Source organism: Mauremys reevesii, unplaced genomic scaffold, assembly GCF_016161935.1.
Source record: "Mauremys reevesii isolate NIE-2019 unplaced genomic scaffold, ASM1616193v1 Contig103, whole genome shotgun sequence".
In the NCBI taxonomy this organism is placed as follows: Eukaryota; Metazoa; Chordata; order Testudines; family Geoemydidae; genus Mauremys; species Mauremys reevesii.
Genome location: NW_024100720.1, coordinates 178585 through 197547, shown reverse-complemented (window position 1 = coordinate 197547; position 18963 = coordinate 178585). Strand labels below are relative to the sequence as shown.

The 18963-nt window shown below is 48.6% G+C and overlaps 1 protein-coding gene across 1 annotated transcript; it reads left to right on the top strand.

Annotated features, from left to right (window-relative positions):
• The first annotated feature begins 9733 nt into the window (after nt 1-9733).
• LOC120392585 (olfactory receptor 958-like) lies at nt 9734-10711 on the top strand. The gene has a single exon (XM_039517375.1). The coding sequence runs from the start codon at nt 9749-9751 to the stop codon at nt 10709-10711; it is 963 nt and encodes a 320-aa protein (XP_039373309.1). The 5' UTR covers nt 9734-9748.
• The last annotated feature ends 8252 nt before the right edge of the window (nt 10712-18963 follow it).

Here is an 18963-nt window from a genome sequence, read left to right as displayed (position 1 = left end):
TGTGCGGCAGCTGCAGGAGTAGCATGTGGGTCTGCTTGGAAATACATCAACAAACACATCTGCATGGCGGCTCCATGGCTCTTGTGAACCTCTCTGTCTCTCCCCATCCCCACACAGCCCCTATCTATCTATGTGGATCTCTACAAGTCATAGAAATGCTCCTAAAAATATAGAGCTGTCTTTGCATACTGTAAGGCTGATATTTTCAAAGCTACCTGAGGGACAAGCACACTCAGCCTGCATCAAAATTGATAGGAACTGGAGACCCAAACCTTGTAGAGGAATTTGAAAATCTCAGCCTTATTACACAGATCTACATAGCTCTTTAACCCTATCATTATATGGCAGGTTTTCTAATCCTTCTGTTATTCTCATGGGTCTTCTCTGATTCCTCTCCAATTTATCAGCCCCTGTCTGGAATTGTGAACACCCGAACTGGACACAGTGTACCACCAGCAGTCACACCAGTGCCAAACAGGGAGGTAAAATCACCTCTATGCTCGTACTCGAGATTCCTCCTTTATGCATCCCAGGGTCGCATTAGCTCTTCTGGCCCCAGCATCGCACTGGGAGCTCACGTTCAGCTGATTCTCCACCAAGACCCCAAATGTTTTTCAGAGTAACGGCTCCCCAGGAGAGAGACCCCCGTGCTATAAGCACAGGAATGATTCTTGTTTTCTAGATGTACGTGTGTATGTTCAGCTGCATTAAAATGCATGTTGTTTGCTTGCGCCCCCTTACCCAGCGATCCTGATCCCGACTGGGGAGGAGGTCAGAGGAGCTATTCCAGGGTTGGGGTTCGGATGGACGTCAGTGGAGTTTTCCCAGGGTGAGGGAGGAGGACACTGGTGTTATCTTAGGGTTAGTGTTAGGGAAAAGATCAAAGGAATTCTGCTTGGATTGAGGTTGGGCAGTTGGGTTACTCTAGGATTCAGGTGACACATGTAGTCAAAGTTACCCAGAGTAGGGGTGAGGCAGGAAGCAAATACATTTATGGCAGGGTTTATGAGGACTAGGTAGGAAGTTATGTGAATGACGACATCTCTTTGGGGCTGAGTTCCCCACCTGAGACACTGTGGTAAAAATTATTCCTTTCACCCCCCAGTTTCTGTTGTAACCTCTTTGGGGCAGGTGCTGTCTCTCTGTGTGTCAGTGCAGCACCCCTTGCACCTGGGCCTCCAGGCCTCCCATCCGACAGATACAATAACGTACTGTTCAGAATTATCACTGACTCCTCGGACGTGGGTTTTAACCTTGTGGCCTTGACATGAAAAAATAATAAAATAAAAAAAGTGAAAGGAACCTGGGGTAGATCCCGTGAGCCAGGCCCCTGACCCTTCTCCCTGCAGAACAGTGCATGAGAGTCCATCTACTTCTGGGGAAATCCTGTGCCAAAAAATTTAAAAAATCTGCACATAATATTTTAAAATTCTGCAAAATTCTGCATATTTCATTTGTCAAAATAGCATAATATAATCACTCCCTTTCAATTATTTTGGTAATTTATTTCAAAATACCTGTCAACAGGTATGTCAGCAAACAGACAAGAGCAAAAAAGATTCCCCCAGGAGTAGAGAGTTAAGGAAACCCCTACAACAACCCAGTTCCAGGTTGGGGCTGTTGGGGGGAGGGGGGCTGTGTGAAGGCCCCAGAGCCCAGTCACCTGCACTCTCATCCCCCCCGGCCCAGACACCAGCACCCCCGTCCCCCCGGCCCCAGCCATGGGGCACCCCCTGGCCCAGACACCAGCATCCCCCTCCCCCCAGGACCCAGCCATGGGGCACCCCGAGCTCAGCCACCAGCACCCCCCTCCCCCCAGAGCCCTGCCATGGGGCACCCCCTGGCCCAGACACCAGCACCCCCCTCCCCCCAGAGCCCTGCCATGGGGCACCCCCCAGCTCAACCACCAACAACATCTCCCTCCCCCCACAGCCCAGCCATGGGACTCCTCCCAGCCCAGACACCAGCACCCCCCTTCCCCCAGGACCCAGCCATGGGGCACCCCTAGCTCAGCCACCAACATCTCCCTCCCCCAGAGCCCAGCCACAGGGCACCCCCAGCCAGGGCCGGCGCTTCCATTAGGCGACCGTAGGCGGTCACCTAGGGCGCCAGAATTCAGGGGGCGGCATTTTGTGTGCTCCCCATGGGGCACACGGGAGCTTCCGATTCCGCTCCCGTTGCACTGCCAAAGAAGGACCTTCTGCCGACGTGCCACAGAAAACAGCGGCAGGCAATTGAGCAGTTCAGTGACTGCTGCTGTCACCTGCAGCGTTTCGGCAGAGGGTCCTTCTCAGCGGCGTGATGGTAGTGGAACCGGAAGCTCCCGCGCGCCCCATGGGGAGCGCACAAAATGCCACCCCCCGAATTCTGCCTAGGGTGCCAGAAACCCTGGCGCCACTCCTGCCCACAGCTCAGACACTGGCACTCCCAGAGCCTTTACTGTCCCCAGGTTCTCTACTGTCCTGCCAGGGGACACGGTGCAGCCCTGCCCTTCCTCACCCCTTGCCAGAGATAGGTCTCCTGGGTCCCCAGGAGAATGAGGATTAAGCAGAGCAAGCAGCCTCCAGCTCAGCCAGCCTGGGTGCTCCGCTCACTGCGAGCTGGGCTCCGCAGAGTCCATTCGTCCCTAGTTGCACCAGGCAGCTCTGCAGCCCGATTCTGCGGGGGGAACCGTGAATTCTGCCTAATTCTGCATTGTGCAGTCAGGGGCGGCTCTAGTAATTTCGCCGCCCCAAGCACGGCGGCACGCCGCGGGGGGCGCGCTGGCGGTCGCTGGTCCCGCGGCTCCGGTGGACCTCCTGCAGACGTGCCTGCGGAGGGTCCGCTGGTCCTGCGGCTCCGGTGGAGCATCCGCAGACACGCCTGCAGGAGGTCCACTGGAGGTCCACCGGAGGCACCTGCCGCCCTCCCGGCGACAGGGAGAGCGCCCCCCACAACATGCCGCCCCAAGCACGCGCTTCGCGCGCTGGGGTCTGGAGCCGGCCCTGTGTGCAGTGATGCAGAATCCCCCCAGGAGTAAACATGCCAGCACTAGAAACAGCCCAAATGCCGAGGGAAGAGCACCCCCTACTGAGCTGCCTGCACCACTCCCTGCACTGCAGCGCCCCTTTTGCAGTGCTGGGTTCATCACAAATTTTCTCTGTGGTTTCTTTGCATTTGTCCAGGGAATCAATTTCCAAAGAGCCAGAAATCCAGACTATGGTGAGACTGAGAGAAGAAAACCTGGAATGGAAGAGCAGGGCACAAATTGTGCACATTGATTTTAAAAACTGCAGTAGATTCTGACGGACAATGGGAAAGCTCCATTGACCTCCAAACCATGGGCACTGGGAGTCCGTAGAGGGAGAAGCAGGGAGAGCAGTTGGCTATAGTACAGGGATCGGCAACCTTTGGCACGCGGCTCGCCAGGGTAAGCACCCTGGCTGGCTGGGCTGGTTTGTTTACCTGCCGCATCCGCTGGTGGTTCCCCTCTCCAGGCCAATGGGGGCTGTGGGAAGTGGTGCGGGATGAGGGATGTCCTGGCCGCTGCTTCTCTCCACTGCCACCATTGGCTTGGGACAGTGAACCGCAGCCAGTGGGAGCCGCGATTGGCCTAACCTGCGGACACAGCAGGTAAAAAAACCGGCCCGGCCCACCAGGGTGCTTACCCTGGCGAACCGCATGCCGAAAGTTGCCGATCCCCGCTATAATATTTGGTAACTGAGAAATGTATCAATTCATCACACCTACATTTAAAGAGCCCATGGGAATTATTTGCAAACCATTATCTTGTGGCTAAGACAAAGGCCTGGGACAGAAGAGATGGGGGTTCAAGTGCAGGATCTGTAGATGACTCCCTATTTGACCTTTAGTAACTCACTAAATCACATTGTGCCTCAGTTTCCCCACCTGTTATATACATGGGTAATTAAATCCTTTGTCACTCTCAGCTATTCAATGTGTGTCACATTCGCTGGGACTGTGTCTTTCTATCTGTGCTGGGTTCTGAACAAAGGGGCCCGTGTCTCAGTCACAGACTGCATGTCCCACCATAATCCCCATGATAATAATAGGGATAATACAAATTAAAAGAGTCAAATCCAGTTCCGGCTCCGGTGTCCTTGGCAATGACACATGGAACTCAGCTGATGGAAACCAAGAATAACGTCTGAGCCTGGTACCAGCGCACTGAGAAGGCCCAGCCTGCGGACTCATTAAAAATGTCAACATTTTAATTAATCCCAACGGCCATGGCACCCCATGGGATGCTCTGACTGGGCTGGGGATAACACAACTACAGAGATTAATTACACCGTCTGCTTCTGCCCCTTCGTCCTGGCTCCCAAGTAAGACGCCCCCCGGAGAACAGCGGGAAATTATAGCGATTAGTGGAATCGCAAGCGGCCTTATTAAAACTGTGGTGCTGGGACACCAGCAAATGGACCAATGAGATCACTGCTGGAGCCCCCGAATCTAGCCCTGTCTCTCTCACATCCCTCTCTGTGTGGTGTCGATGGATTTATCTACACTATAGAGCTTCCCAGCGATGTCGCTAACCACCGCCAACCCCTTAGTGTAGACGCACAGTAGAAGTCCAAGATGAGGCTTTTGTCTATTCTGCTTACCGGGCTAGTGAAGGAGAAGCTTTCGTTCAGTTAAATCAGCTGCAATCCTCTAAATGCCCTTTCTCCTGACCCCCGATTGTGCAAAGGGGTGGGCAAGAGGACACGTGCGAGGCCCAGAAAGACGCAGCGCGACGTTCATCCCGATGACAAGAGGAGGGATGGCGTTGATAACCCTTCCTATGTTTGGGTTAGTTGGAGAGTGAACTATGAAGGCCGGGTCGTCTCGCTCTGTGTCTGAGCTGCACCCAGAACAACAGTGCCAGGATCTTCCTGGTGGTGCTGCTGGTGGGCGCGGGGGAGGGCTACTGTGCTGCGAAAAGTGAGGAGAAGTGGTGCCCAGGACGTATGCTGCCCTCTGTCTGCACAGCGGTGAATTTCACCCTCACACATAACCACACAAGGGCACGAATACATCCCTGTGCACAGAGACACAGCGAAGGGGCAGGGGAACAGCGGGGGACACAAACCAAGGCCAAAGCTCTGTTGGCTTCAGAGGCCTCCAGCTGCACGTCTGGCCCAGGTTCCTCCTATTTCACACCCCTGGGGGATTCTCTGGCTTGTGTCACATGGCAGGAGATCCTAGACGAGCATGAACGTCCCCTCCCCCCAAACAATGTTGGGGTCAGATTCTCAGCTGGTAGAAATCTACACAGCTCCTTTGATTCCAGTGGAGTTACTCTGATTTACACCAGGGCGTGCGGCTGAGAGGGGAAACAGCCCCAGGGAATCTGATGGAGTTCCCCAGGAGTCAGGTCGGGGAGCGGGAGCAGAATCCGGACCCCGGTGGAGCAGGGGATCTGGCCCTCTCAGTTCAATGGCGCTACACTTATTGATGCCGGCGGAGGACCTGGTCCCAGGGGTCTATGAGCGTTATTGAAAATGATGCAGAATCTCCGTTAATTGGCGACTCTGCCAAGATCTTAGCCTGGGAGCCTGGTGGGGATTCAGGGCCCTGGTCCCGATGGGCCCGAAGGAGATTTAAAGACCGTGGAGAGCCGTAAGGAGGCTGGAAGCTGTGAGAAAGCTGTGGGGCTCGGCCGCAGAGTGGGGCGATACGCTGTGGTAGCCCTCGATAGCTTCGGAGTGGATTAGGTCTCCGGGCTGGATACCAAGAGCCCAGGCTGTGCACCTCTCCTGGGCGATGGGCCGTTTCAGATAAGAAAGCTGGATGGTGCTACAGAGGAGTCAGGGCCGTGGACAGAAAGGAAGAATTCCAGCCAGCTGGAGCGGCCCCTCCCAATGCAGCCAGTGTAAGACTCCTGCTTTGGTAAAGTTCTTCTCGCTCTGTCCCTCAGTCTCCGCCTCTCTCTGAATCTGCCAGTCTCTGTCTCACTCCGAGGAAGATGTCAGCCCAATATTTTCTGTAGAGAGAAATCGATCCAGCCGTCCGTCCATCCTTCTCTGTGTGCCTGCCTGCCAGTCTGTCTGTCTGTCTGTTGTGTAGCTATCCTTTATCTCCCTCTCTCCGTGTGTTACAGCCCCAACCCGCCAGCGTCTCCCCTTCAGCCCAGCCTCTCCTGCACGGGGAAAACTCCCTGGCAAAACAGACAGACACTTTGTTATTGTCCTTCAAATATCACCTTAAAAATCCCTCTGGCAGGTTATCCACAGAGCCCAGCCTGCTGATCACGGCCGAGCAGAGACAAACTGTGGCCACGTTGGGTGCTGAGATCTGTTGAGCCAAACTGTGATGTCTGGATATTATGGTAACCACATCAAGCCAGGGGGTGTGGCTGCCGCCCCAGCCCCAGCACCTCTGGCTGTGACTATTCCCCTTCTGCTTTTTCCTTTTCTTTCTCTCTCTCTGTTCCCATGAACCCCCAACAATTCACATCATTAACAAAGCTGGAGCAATTCTTCCCTGCATATGTGAAAGAAAGTGTAGATTCAAATGAAGTAAAAATCTTAAGCGAATCCACATGTTCCATAGAATCTCTATGGATAGAAATTTCATGCTCTAGTAAAAATATAACATTAGGGATCTATTATCGACCACCTGACCAGGACAGTAATAGTGATGATGAAATGCTAAGGGAAATTAGAGAGGCTATCAAAATTAAGAACCCAATAATAGTGGGGGATTTCAATTATCCCCATATTGACTGGGAACATTTCACTTCAGGATGAAATGCAGAGATAAAATTTCTCTATACTTTAAATGACTGCTTCATGGAGCAGCTGGTATGGGAACCCACAAGGGGAGAGGCAACTCTAGATTTAATCCTGAGTGGAGCGCAGAAGCTGGTCCAAGAGGTAACTATAGCAGGACTGCTTGGAAATAGTGACCATAATACAATAGCATTCAACATCTCTGTGGTGGGAAGAACACCTCAACTGCCCAACACTGTGGCATTTAATTTCAAAAGGGGGAACTATACAAAAATGAAGGGGTTAGTTAAACAAAAGTTAAAAGGTACAGTGACTAAAGTGAAATCCCTGCAAGTTGCATGGGCCCTTTTTAAAGACACCATAATAGAGGCCCAACTTCAATGTATACCCCAAATTAAGAAAAACAGTAAAAGAACTAAAAAAGAGCCACCATGGCTTAACAACCATGTAAAAGAAGCAGTGAGAGATAAAAAGACGTCCTTTAAAAAGTGGAAGTCAAATCCTAGTGAGGCAAATAGAAAGGAGCACAAAAACTGCCAACTTAAATGCAAGAGTGTAATAAGAAAAGCCAAAGAGGAGTTTGAAGAACGGCTAGCCAAAATCTCCAAAGGTAATAACAAAATGTTTTTTAAGTCCATCAGAAGCAGGAAGCCTGCTAAACAACCAGTGGGGCCCCTTGATGATCAAAATACAAAAGGAGCGCTTAAAGACGATAAAGTCATTGCGGAGAAACTAAATGGATTCTTTGCGTCAGTCTTCACGGCTGAGGATGTTAGGGAGATTCCCAAACCTGAGCTGGCTTTTGTAGGTGACAAATCTGAGGAACTGTCACAGATTGAAATGTCACTAGAGGAGGTTTTGGAATTAATTGATAAACTCAACATTAACAAGTCACCAGGCCCAGATGGCATTCACCCAAGAGTTCTGAAAGAACTCAAATGTGAAGTTGCGGAACTATTAACTAAGGTTTGTAACCTGTCCTTTAAATCGGCTTTGGTACCCAATGACTGGAAGTTAGCTAATGTAAAGCCAATATTTAAAAAGGGCTCTAGGGGTGACCCCGGCAATTACAGACCGGTAAGTCTAACGTCAGTACCGGGCAAATTAGTTGAAACAATAGTAAAGAATAAAATTGTCAGACACAGAGAGAAACATAAACTCTTGAGCAATAGTCAACATGGTTTCTGTAAAGGGAAATCGTGTCTTACTAATCTATTAGAGTTCTTTGAAGGGGTCAACAAATTAAGCTGTCATGGGATAAAAGGGAAGGTCCTTTCATGGACTGAGAACTGGTTAAAAGACAGGGAACAAAGGGTAGGAATTAATGGTAAATTCTCAGAATGGAGAGGGGTAACTAGTGGTGTTCCCCAAGGGTCAGTCCTAGGACCAATCCTATTCAATTTATTCATAAATGATCTGGAGAAAGGGGTAAACAGTGAGGTGGCCAAGTTTGCAGATGATACTAAACTACTCAAGATAGTTAAGACCAAAGCAGATTGTGAAGAACTTCAAAAAGATCTCACAAAACTAAGTGATTGGGCAACAAAATGGCAAATGAAATTTAATGTGGATAAATGTAAAGTAATGCACACTGGAAAAAATAACCCCAACTATACATACAACATGATGGGGGCTAATTTAGCTACAACGAGTCAGGAAAAAGATCTTGGAGTCATCATGGATAGTTCTCTGAAGATGTCCACGCAGTGTGCAGAGGCGGTCAAAAAAGCAAACAGGATGTTAGGAATCATTAAAAAGGGGATAGAAAATAAGACTGAGAATATATTATTGCCCTTATATAAATCCATGGTATGCCCACATCTCGAATACTGTGTACAGATGTGGTCTCCTCACCTCAAAAAAGATATTCTAGCACTAGAAAAGGTTCAGAAAAGGTTAACTAAAATGATTAGGGGTTTAGAGAGGGTCCCATATGAGGAAAGATTAAAGAGGCTAGGACTCTTCACCTTGGAAAAGAGAAGACTAAGGGGGGATATGATAGAGGTATATAAAATCATGAGTGATGTTGAGAAAGTGGATAAGGAAAAGTTATTTACTTATTCCCATAATACAAGAACTAGGGGTCACCAAATGAAATTAATAGGCAGCAGGTTTAAAACAAATAAAAGGAAGTTCTTCTTCACGCAGCGCACAGTCAACTTGTGGAACTCCGTACCTGAGGAGGTTGTGAAGGCTAGGACTATAACAATGTTTAAAAGGGGACTGGATAAATTCATGGTGGCTAAGTCCATAAATGGCTATTAGCCAGGATGGGTAAGAATGGTGTCCCTAGCCTCTGTTCATCAGAGGATGGAGATGGATGGCAGGAGAGAGATCACTTGATCATTGCCTGTTAGGTTCACTCCCTCTGGGGCACCTGGCATTGGCCACTGTGGGTAGACAGATACTGGGCTAGATGGACCTTTGGTCTGACCCGGTACGGCCTTTCTTATGTTCTTATGCATTCATTTTTTATATGTTCCGTCCTCGTCCTCTTCCTTAACACAAACACGTAGCAGCCCATGTTTCTATGAGAACAAAACCCTACCAAAACAAGGCGCTTCACTGCACACACGGACATCCCTCTGCGGAGAGGTGAGAGAGAGAACTAACCACACATGGGAAATGTTAGCCACAAAAGAAAGGCTCTAAGGTACTGTGGTGATAGGGGTGGGGAAAGGGCCTATATAGAATAGAATTGAAGCAATTGAAATAGGACAGGAGAGAAGAGAAGAAAGTGGAATAGAATAGAATAGAGGTTCCCTTTGTCTGTTTGTGTCTGGACTGTAGGATCTTCAAGGCAGACATTTTCTCTTTCCACTTTCATCACCAGCCAGTGAGGCCGTGTCCCCAAGTGGCATTACAATGATAGAAATAGACATCACTCCTAGTGACAGAGAGTCATGGGGGCAGTGGAAGGAAGGGTGACTATTGCAGCTCTAGGATGACAGGTCTGTTTGTTTCAGTAACTCACTGGCATTATTTCTCTCCCCTACCCCAGGAATGAGTCCCTCGTGGGGCGGGTCAACCACACTATGGTGACTCATTTCATCCTCCTAGGGATCCCCAACACCGATGGTCTCCAGACCATCCTCTTCGCCACCTTCTTAGCCTTCTACCTCTGCACCCTGCTGGGCAACCTGCTCATCTTCTCAGCCATCCTCGCTGACGCCCGCCTGCACACCCCCATGTACTTCTTCCTCTGCAATCTCTCTATTGTGGACCTTGGATTCTCTTCCATCAGCACCCCTAAGTTGCTGGCCAACCTCTGGGCTCAGAGTAGAACTATTTCGCTGGGTGGGTGCATGTCCCAGGTCTTCTTCTACCACTTCCTGGGCAGCACCGAGTGCCTTCTCTGCACTGTCATGGCCTACGACCGGTACGTGGCCATCTGCCACCCGCTGCGCTATCTGCTCATCATGAACTGGAGGGTGTGCGCCCTCCTGGCTGCCAGCACCTGGATCGCCAGCTCCTTCCACGCCACCATCCTCACCAGCCTGACCTTCACGCTGCCCTACTGCGGGTCCAACGTGGTGGAGTATTTCTTCTGCGACATCTTCCCGGTGGTCAAGCTGGCCTGTGCGGACACGTACGTCATTGAGACTGTGACCTTCATCAATACTGGCATGGTGCCCATGACCTGCTTCCTCCTCATCCTCACTTCCTACATCAGGATCGTCTATTCCATCCTGAAGATGAACTCAGCCGAAGGGCGGCGCAAAGCAGCCTCCACTTGCACCTCGCATCTGGCGGTGGTGACGCTGTTCTTTGGGCCCTGTGCCCTAGTCTACACGCAGCCCCAGCTAAGCACAGGGATGGTGACCGCTGTGCAGCTCTTTGGCTATGTGGTCACACCCATGCTGAACCCAGCCATATACGCGCTGAGGAACAAGGAGGTGAAAGCGGCTCTGAGAAAACTGAGAGGGGGGTCAAACACCTCCACATTGATGTGCGGCAGCTGCAGGGGTAGCATGTGGGTCTGCATAGAAATACATTGACAAACACATCTGCATGGCTGCTCCGTGGCTCTTGTGAACCTCTGTCTTTCCCCATCACCACACAGCCCCCTCTGTCTGTATCTCTACAAGTCATAGAAATGCTCCTAAAAATACCTACCTGTCTTTGACATGCAGTAAGGCTGATATTTTCAAAGCTGCCTAAGGGATAGGCACAATCACTGTGCACTAAAATTAATAGGAATTTGAGATCCAAATCTTGTAGCTGACTTTGAAAATCTCAGCCTTGTTACACAGATCTGTGGAAGGAAGTGCAGGATCTTCTGAACATGCAAAAGGAAAGGGAAAAAAATTCCCTTCATCTTCTGGCATGAACCCCAGATCACCAGGCACCTGTCCTAGGTATTTGCCTAAAGTTCCTGGGTGAACAGTTGGACTTTTCAACATGCCCTGAAGATCAACGAATTTGTGATAAAATTTGCAAAAACCACCTAAGTGATTTGGGGACTTAACTCCCATTTTCAAGTGATAGAGGTATTTAGGAGTCTAATTCTCACTGAATGGCCGTGGGATTTAGGCGTCTGCAGACTAGATTTTTTAAGGCATTTAGCCAGTTACTTTCAATGGCAGTTAAGCACCTGACCTATTTAGAAGTTTTATGTGCCTAGTGGGATTTCCTAAACCTCTGTAAAGCTAGACAGTAGGCCAGATTTTTAAAGCTCTTTAGGCACCAATTAGGATTTTCAGAAGCTTTTGCAAAAGTTTTTCTCATTGAAATCAATGAGAGTTAGCTATCTAGGGCCTGATTTTTAAAGGTGTGACAGTTACGGCAATTTCCTGGATAAACATTGAATTAAGTTTAATCCCTTTGGGGTCCGTTGTATTAAAAATACAATTGTGTATGCATTATTGTGGATTGAACGTAACTTTCAAAGGAGACTGACTAATGTAATCCTGGGGAAATGTTAGGAACTTCTCAGAACTGTTTGGGACAGCATGTGTGAAGGGGGCCAGGACACATTTGGGAGGGCTCTACTGATTAGCTGGTCCTGGAAACCCCGGATCAAAAACCCCCATCCTGCATAAAGTATGGACTAAACTTGTCATGACAGAGCTAGTTCTGAGCTGAGGCTGTTCTAAGCTGGTGACCACAGACGAGACCCCATTGTGGGGTTTGAAGGGCTAGTCACCCGACAGAGTCCATGGTGGAGCTGGGGTGATCTCTGGTAAGTTTATTACTATGCACGTAGGCACTTTTATTAACATAAGAACAGCCATACTGAGACAGACCAAAGGTCCATCAAGCCCAGTATCCTGTCCTCTGACAGTGGCCAATGGCAGATGCCCCAAAGGGAATGAACAGACAGGTGATCATCAAATGATCCATCCCCTGTCACCCAATCCCAGGTTCTGGCAAACAGAGGCTAGGGACACCATTCCTGCCCATCCTGGCTAATAGCCATTGATGGACCTATCCTCCATGAATCTATCTAGCTCCCTTTTGAACCCCGTTATAGTATTGGCCTTCACAACACCCTCTGGCAAGGAGTTCCACAGGTTAACAGTGTGTTGCATGGAAAAAATACTTTCTTGTGTTTGTTTTAAACCTGCTGCCTATTAATTTCATTTGGTGGCCCCTTGTTCTTATATTATGAGAAGGAGTAAATAACACTTCCTTATTTACTTTCTCTAAACCACTCATGATTTTATAGACCTCTGTCATATCCCCCTCTTAGTCTCCTCTTTTCCAAGCTGAAAAGTCCCAGTCTTATTAATCTCTCCTCATATGGAGGCCATTCTCTACCCCTAATCATTTTTGTTGCCCTTTTCTGAACCTTTTCCAATACACCTCCACCCTGATATAACGCTGTCCTTGGGAGCCAAAAAAAATCTTACTGTGTTTTAGGTGAAACTGCGTTATATTGAACTTGCTTTGATCTCCCAGAGTGCTCAGCCCTGCCCCGCCAGAGCACTGCTTTACTGCGTTATATCCAAATTCGTGTTATATCTGGTCGCGTTATAGCGGGGTAGAGGTGTATATCTTTTTTGAGATGAGATGACCACATCTGCACACAGTATTCAAGGTGTGGGCGTACCATGGATTTATAGAGAGGCAATATGATATCTTCTGTCTTACTATCGATCCCTTTCTTAATGATTCTCAACATTCTGTTCGCTTTTTTGACTGCCGCTGCACATTGAGTGGATGTTTTCAGAGAACTATCCACAATGACTCCCAGATCTTTCTTGAGTGGAAACAGTTAATTTAGACCCCACCATTGTATATGTATAGTTGGGATGATGTTTTCCAATGTGCATTACTTTGCATTTATCAACATTAAATTTCATCTGCCATTTTGTTGCCCAGTCACCAAGACTCTTCACAGTCTGCCTGGGTCTTAACTATCTTTAGTAATTTTGTATCATCTGCAAAGTTTGCCACCTCACAGTTTACCCCTTTTTCCAGGTGGTTTATGAATATGTTAAACTGGACTGGGCCCAGTACTGACCCCTGTGGGACACCACTATTTACCTCTCTCCATTCTGAAAACTGACCATTTATTCCTACCCTTTGTTTCCTGTCTTTTAACCAGTTACCAATCCATGAGAGCACCTTCCCTCCTATCCCATGACAGCTTATTTTGCTTAAGAGCATATTTTAATATGTTTTCTCTGTATTGCTTTTACCTTACAAATAAAATATGGTGACTTAGGGAGAACAGTGTGAACTTAAAACAAAGGCAATTACACTGTGCACCACACCTGGGGGGAAGAAGCAAAGTCGGGCTGCTCAGGCGGGCTGGCTTTTGAGGGAATAATGCAGTGAAAGGAACTGCTCAGCCTGGAACGGCTCCAGTCAGGAGGGAGAGAGATGTGGGTCTCCACCCAACAGCTGGAAGCCCGAGAGAGTTGCTCCTGCTGAACCAATAAGGGGAAATACAGGTGCAGTTACTCTGAACTGTGACCAAAAGTTGGGCCTAAACACCACGGTCCATTTGAAAATCCCACTACGTGCCTATCTGCATCTTTAGGTGGTGATACACCTGTGACAATCTGGCCACATTTGAATTTCAGTGAGAACTGGGCTCCTGAATGGCTTTTGAAAATGGGACTTACTCTCCTAAGTTAATGAGGAGGTTTTGAAAATTTTATTTGCTACATAGGCCTGGTCTATACTACGCGTTTATACCGAATTCAGCAGCGTTAAACCGATTTAACCCTGCACCCATCCACACAACGAAGCCCTTTATATTGATATAAAGGGCTCTTAAAACTGATTTCTGTACTCCTCCCCGACGAGGGGAGTAGCGCTGAAATCGGTATTGCCATGTCGGATTAGGGTTAGTGTGGCCGCAATTCGACGGTATTGGCCTCCGGGAGGTATCCCACAGTGCACCACTGTGACTGTTCCGGAAAGCGATCTGAACTCGGATGCACTGGCCAGGTAGACAGGAAAAGCCCTGTGAACTTTTGAATTTCATTTCCTGTTTGCCCAGCATGGAGCGCTGATCAGCACGGGTGGCAATGCAGTCCCAAATCCAAAAAGAGCTCAGGCATGGAACATACGGGAGATACTGGATCTGATCGCTGTATGGGGAGACAAATCTGTTCTATCAGAGCTCCGTTCCAGAAGACGAAATGCCAAAGCATTTGAAAAAATCTCCAGGCTATGATAGACAGAGGCCACAGCAGGGACTCAACATAGTGCTGTGTGACAAGCATAATGGAAAGCCAAAGAATCAAATGGACGCTCATGGAGGGAGGGAGGGAGGGGGGACTGAGGACTCGAGCTATCCCACAGTTCCTGCAGTCTCCGAAAAGCATTTGCATTCTTGGCTGAGCTCCCAATGCCTGAAAGGTCAAAAACATTGTCGCCAGTGGTTCCGGGACTATGTCGTCAATTTACCCCCCTCCCCTCAAAGAAAAGGGGAAAAAATCATTTCTTGCCTCGTTTCAATGTCACCATATGTCTACTGGATGCTGCTGGTAGACGGGGTGCTGCAGCACTAAACAGCAGCATCCTCTCCTCTCCTCTCCCCTCCCCAGTGGCAGACGGTACAGTACAATATGACTGATAGCCGTCCTCGTCATCATCCTGTGAGTGCTCCTGGCTGGCCTTGGTGAGGTCGGCTGGGGGCGCCTGGGCAAAAATGGGAATGACTCCTGGTCATTCCCTTCTTTAAGCTTTGTGTCCTGGAGATTCAGTCCTGGCAGATGGTGCAAAAGGGCTGGTAACCGTCCTCATCATAGCAGCTGGAGGCTGAGCTCCTCTCCCCCTCCGCCTTTCATGTCTAATGGAGATTCTGGACTATCATAGCAGCGGGAGGCTGTGCTCCTCTCCCCCCAACCCATTAATGAGTAATGGAGATGTCCTGCCTGGAATATCATAGCAGCTGGAGGCTGCCTCCCCCTCATTTTCTCTCACTAAAAAGTCAGTGTTTCTTATTCCTGAATTCTTTATTACTTCATCACACAAATGGGGGGATAACTGCCACAGTAGCCCAGGAGGGGTGTGGGAGGAGGGAAGCAATGGGTGGGGTTCTTGCAGGGGCACCCCCTAGAATGGCATGCAGCTCATCATTTCTGCGGGATAGCTGGGGCTCTGACCCGGAGTGGCTGTGCTCTCTGGTTCTCTAGTAGACTTGCCCCATATTCTAGGCAGGACTGACTATTTTTAGACAAAACATAAAGAAGGGAATGACCTAGGAAGTCATTCCCATTTTTGTCCATGCACCCCCGGCCGACCTCAGAGACGCCAGCCAGAAGCACCCATGACAGCAGCAGACGGTACAATATGACTGGTAACTGTCTCTGCTACCTTGCAAAGGCAAATGAATGCTGCTGTGTAGCACTGCAGTACCGCATCTGTCAGCAACATCCAGTACACATATGGTGACAGTGAAAAAAGGCTAAACGGGCTCCATGGTTACCATGCTATGGCATCTGCCAGGGCAATCCAGAGAAAAAGGGTGCAAAATGATTGTCTGCCGTTGCTTTCACGGAGAAAGGATTGAGTGATGACATTTACCCAGAATCACCCGCGACACTGTTTTTGCTCCATCATGCATTGTGATCTCAACCCAGAATTCCAAAGGGCGGAGGAGACTGCGGGAACTATGGGATAGCTATGGGATAGCTACCCACAGTGCAACGCTCCAGAAATCGACGCTAGCTTCGGTACATGGACGCACACCACCGAATTAATGTGCTTAGTGTGGCCGCGTGCACTCGACTTTATACAATCTGTTTTAAAAAATGGTTTCTGTAAAATCGGAATAATCCCGTAGTGTAGACATACCCATAGATAAAGTAGAAAGATAAAAAAGAAAGAAAAATGCTAATAGATTTAACCGAGGTGAGAATGCTACACTCATCACACACAATGTATTTTGGATTTGTGGTGCTTATGTATTGTGTCTTCTGCACCTGTTGCCTTGAATTTTGTGTAATATGCAATACACATAGAACCTAAACCTGGCAATAAAATGGGGATCTTTTTCTTGTTTCCTGCCCCCAGCTGTTGTGTCATCGGAACTGGTCATTAAATTTTCTGTGCTTTTTCTAGTTGTTCAAATTAAAAATAAATCTGGAATCTAGTGTCTGGAGACGGTTGGGCCCCTTTATGAGACCGACAAAGAGCAAGTGAAATCTTAGAGAACAGCAAAAATAGCTGGACGTTAAGGCTGGAATTTCCAAAGAAAGTTAAAAGTCTATGGCAGTTAGACACCTAGCTCTTGTGAGGTGCTTTTGAAATTCCCAATCTAAAGCAAAAGTGTGAGATGAAGTTCACCTGGGTGTGCAGAAGGTCAGCTCTCCAGTTTTATACCACCTTCCGTCCTAAACCATTTTATACTTGCACAATTAGCCTGACAAACTCATCGGCACACGTTATTATTGAGGCCAAGAGCTTAGTAGATTTCAAACAAGGATCAGAGATTGATCTGGATAATGAGAACATCTTGATGATCATGACTGGCTTTTATATAACTCAAGGACAAGTAGTAAATTTTCTTTTGGAGCTTTTCTTTGGTGGAAAATTCGATTTTCAATGGACCTGCCCAGGGGTAAACATCATCCACTAGATGGGAATATGACCCTCTACTACAGGAACCCACAGTGAACTGGGCACCAAGGAAAGTAATACTGCTGGGCCAGAAAGGTGTAGAAATCTCACTACATACAGATATGGCCATACGCGGCCCGACCCTCTCTGGTATAAACTGATGTGGCCCCATTGACTTCAATTGACACCAGCTCGAGATCTGAACCATTGACTCCCGTGGAGCTGTGGTGGGTTCACACCAGTTGCAGATCTGAACCATTAACTCCAATGGAGCTACAGCCAATTTCTGCCAGCTGGGGATCTGTCCAATAACGCCTAGCGGTCTGGCTCGATGTGGTGGGCCCTGTGCAGAGTCAGTCCCTGTTCTAAAGGAGTTTATAATCCAAACAGCCTTAAGGCAGTGCCCTAGCCCCATTTTACAGATGGGAAACCAAGGCTTGCGCAGAGCACGTGACAGGCTGTCTGGCATCCCACTCCAGGGCCTTCACCTCAGACCCTTCCTTCTTTGGGAATTGCTGGGGGCCTACGGGCCCCCTTGTGCTGTGTGCTGCACGGAGCTAGAGAGGCCGCATGGGCCCCGAGGACAGGACATTCTAACCTGAGGCAAGACACAGCAAGTGCATGTGGCATACTGAGGGCGGGGGTGGGGTTTACAAAAATAAGACCATGTGGTGACAGACGTCATTTTATTTTTAGGAGTTGAAGAGCTTTGACAGTTCCAAGGGGTGGGATAATGGGCTGTTCGGACCAGTGGTCTGATGCTGTTTGGCTGTTCCTGTGTCCCTAAAACAAGTTAAACACTTCGGATTCTGCCCCGGGACCCTTCTTAGATGAGCCTGAAATTCTGTTCTTTTCCTTTCTCCTTGGATTAGTACGTCAGAGTCACAGTCACGGACCAGGACCCCAGTATGCCAGATGTTCAAACATGGGACAAAAACACAGTTCCTACCCTCAAGCTGCCGATCCCATCACCTCCCATTGTCACACACAGACCCCACCTATTTCTCTGGCTCCCATGACTGAATTCCTCCTCATTCTCCTCCCAGTCGGTAATCACTTTAGCCTCACAACCCTGGGTGTTGTGTGGTAGTGAAATGACCCACATGGGGAAAAAGATGCCAAGGGACTTGCCCAAGGTCATACAGGGAAATAGAACCCAGGAGTCCCGACTCCCAGCCCACCCTGCTCTTAGCACGAGACACGACTCCCTTCCAAGAAACAGAAATGCAACCCAAGAGTCCAGAGTGCCAATCAGCTTCTCTACCCATAAGAGCATTGGAACAAATTCCAATAGATCCCAGGAGCCTGGAGTTCAATCGTTAGACCCACTCCCCTCCCAGAGCCAGTGACAGAACCCAGGAGTCCTGATATTCATCTCCAAGTCCCTCTCTCTCTGTCCAGTTCTCAGGCAGCTCCTGCTGGCAGCAGGATTGTCATAAATAAACAGATCAGGGTTAAGGTCTCTTTTCCCTGGAAAAGGTTAACAAGCTCAGTAACCTGAGAAACACCTGACCAGAGGACCAATCAAGGAACAGGATAATTTCAAATCTCTGTGGAGGGAAGCCTTTGTCTGTGTTCTTTGTTAGAGCTCTCTTTGGATCTAAGAGAGGTCAGTCATGTCTCCAAGTTCTCCTGGAGTAGTTTCTACTATTTAATAGTGAGCATTAATTAGAAAGGCGGATTAGTCTTTTGAGTTGCTTTCTATATTTGCAATTGTGTGTTTGCTAAAGGAAATTCTTTATTCCTGTTTGCTGATATTGCTTTTACTGAGAAAGAAAGGAGGGGGAATTCTCTCCAGAGATTGATAAGTTTAGACCCTGTATATTGTTCCAATTTGGTTACAGAGACAGTGACTTTTCTTTTTATTCTTTTAATCAATTCTTTTCTATTAAGGACTTGGTTGGTTTTTCCTTGGGTGGATTCTCAGGGAAAGAGGAGGGGGAGGTATCCCTCTGTAGTTAGATTCCGGTGTCTCTCCTAGGAAAAGGGAGGGGGGAGGAAGCAGGGGGGAATGGTTTATTTCTCCTGGGTATAAGAACTCCATGGATTTGGGGCTCTTGGGATCCCCTAGGATTTTGGGGAAGGATTGTGTCCCAATCCACGTAACTGATTGGGTGGTGGCAGTTTTACCAGATCTAAACTAGGATTTTAGTTTAGAGGGAAACCAGTGCAGGTCCCCACATTGGAACCCAACAGCTCTAAGTGGGGGTGAGACCTATGACAAGGATAA

What these genes read in the sequence shown, in the direction of transcription:
- LOC120392585 (XM_039517375.1), top strand. Translation starts at nt 9,749, where the DNA reads ATGGTGACTCATTTCATCCTCCTAGGGATCCCCAACACCGATGGTCTC.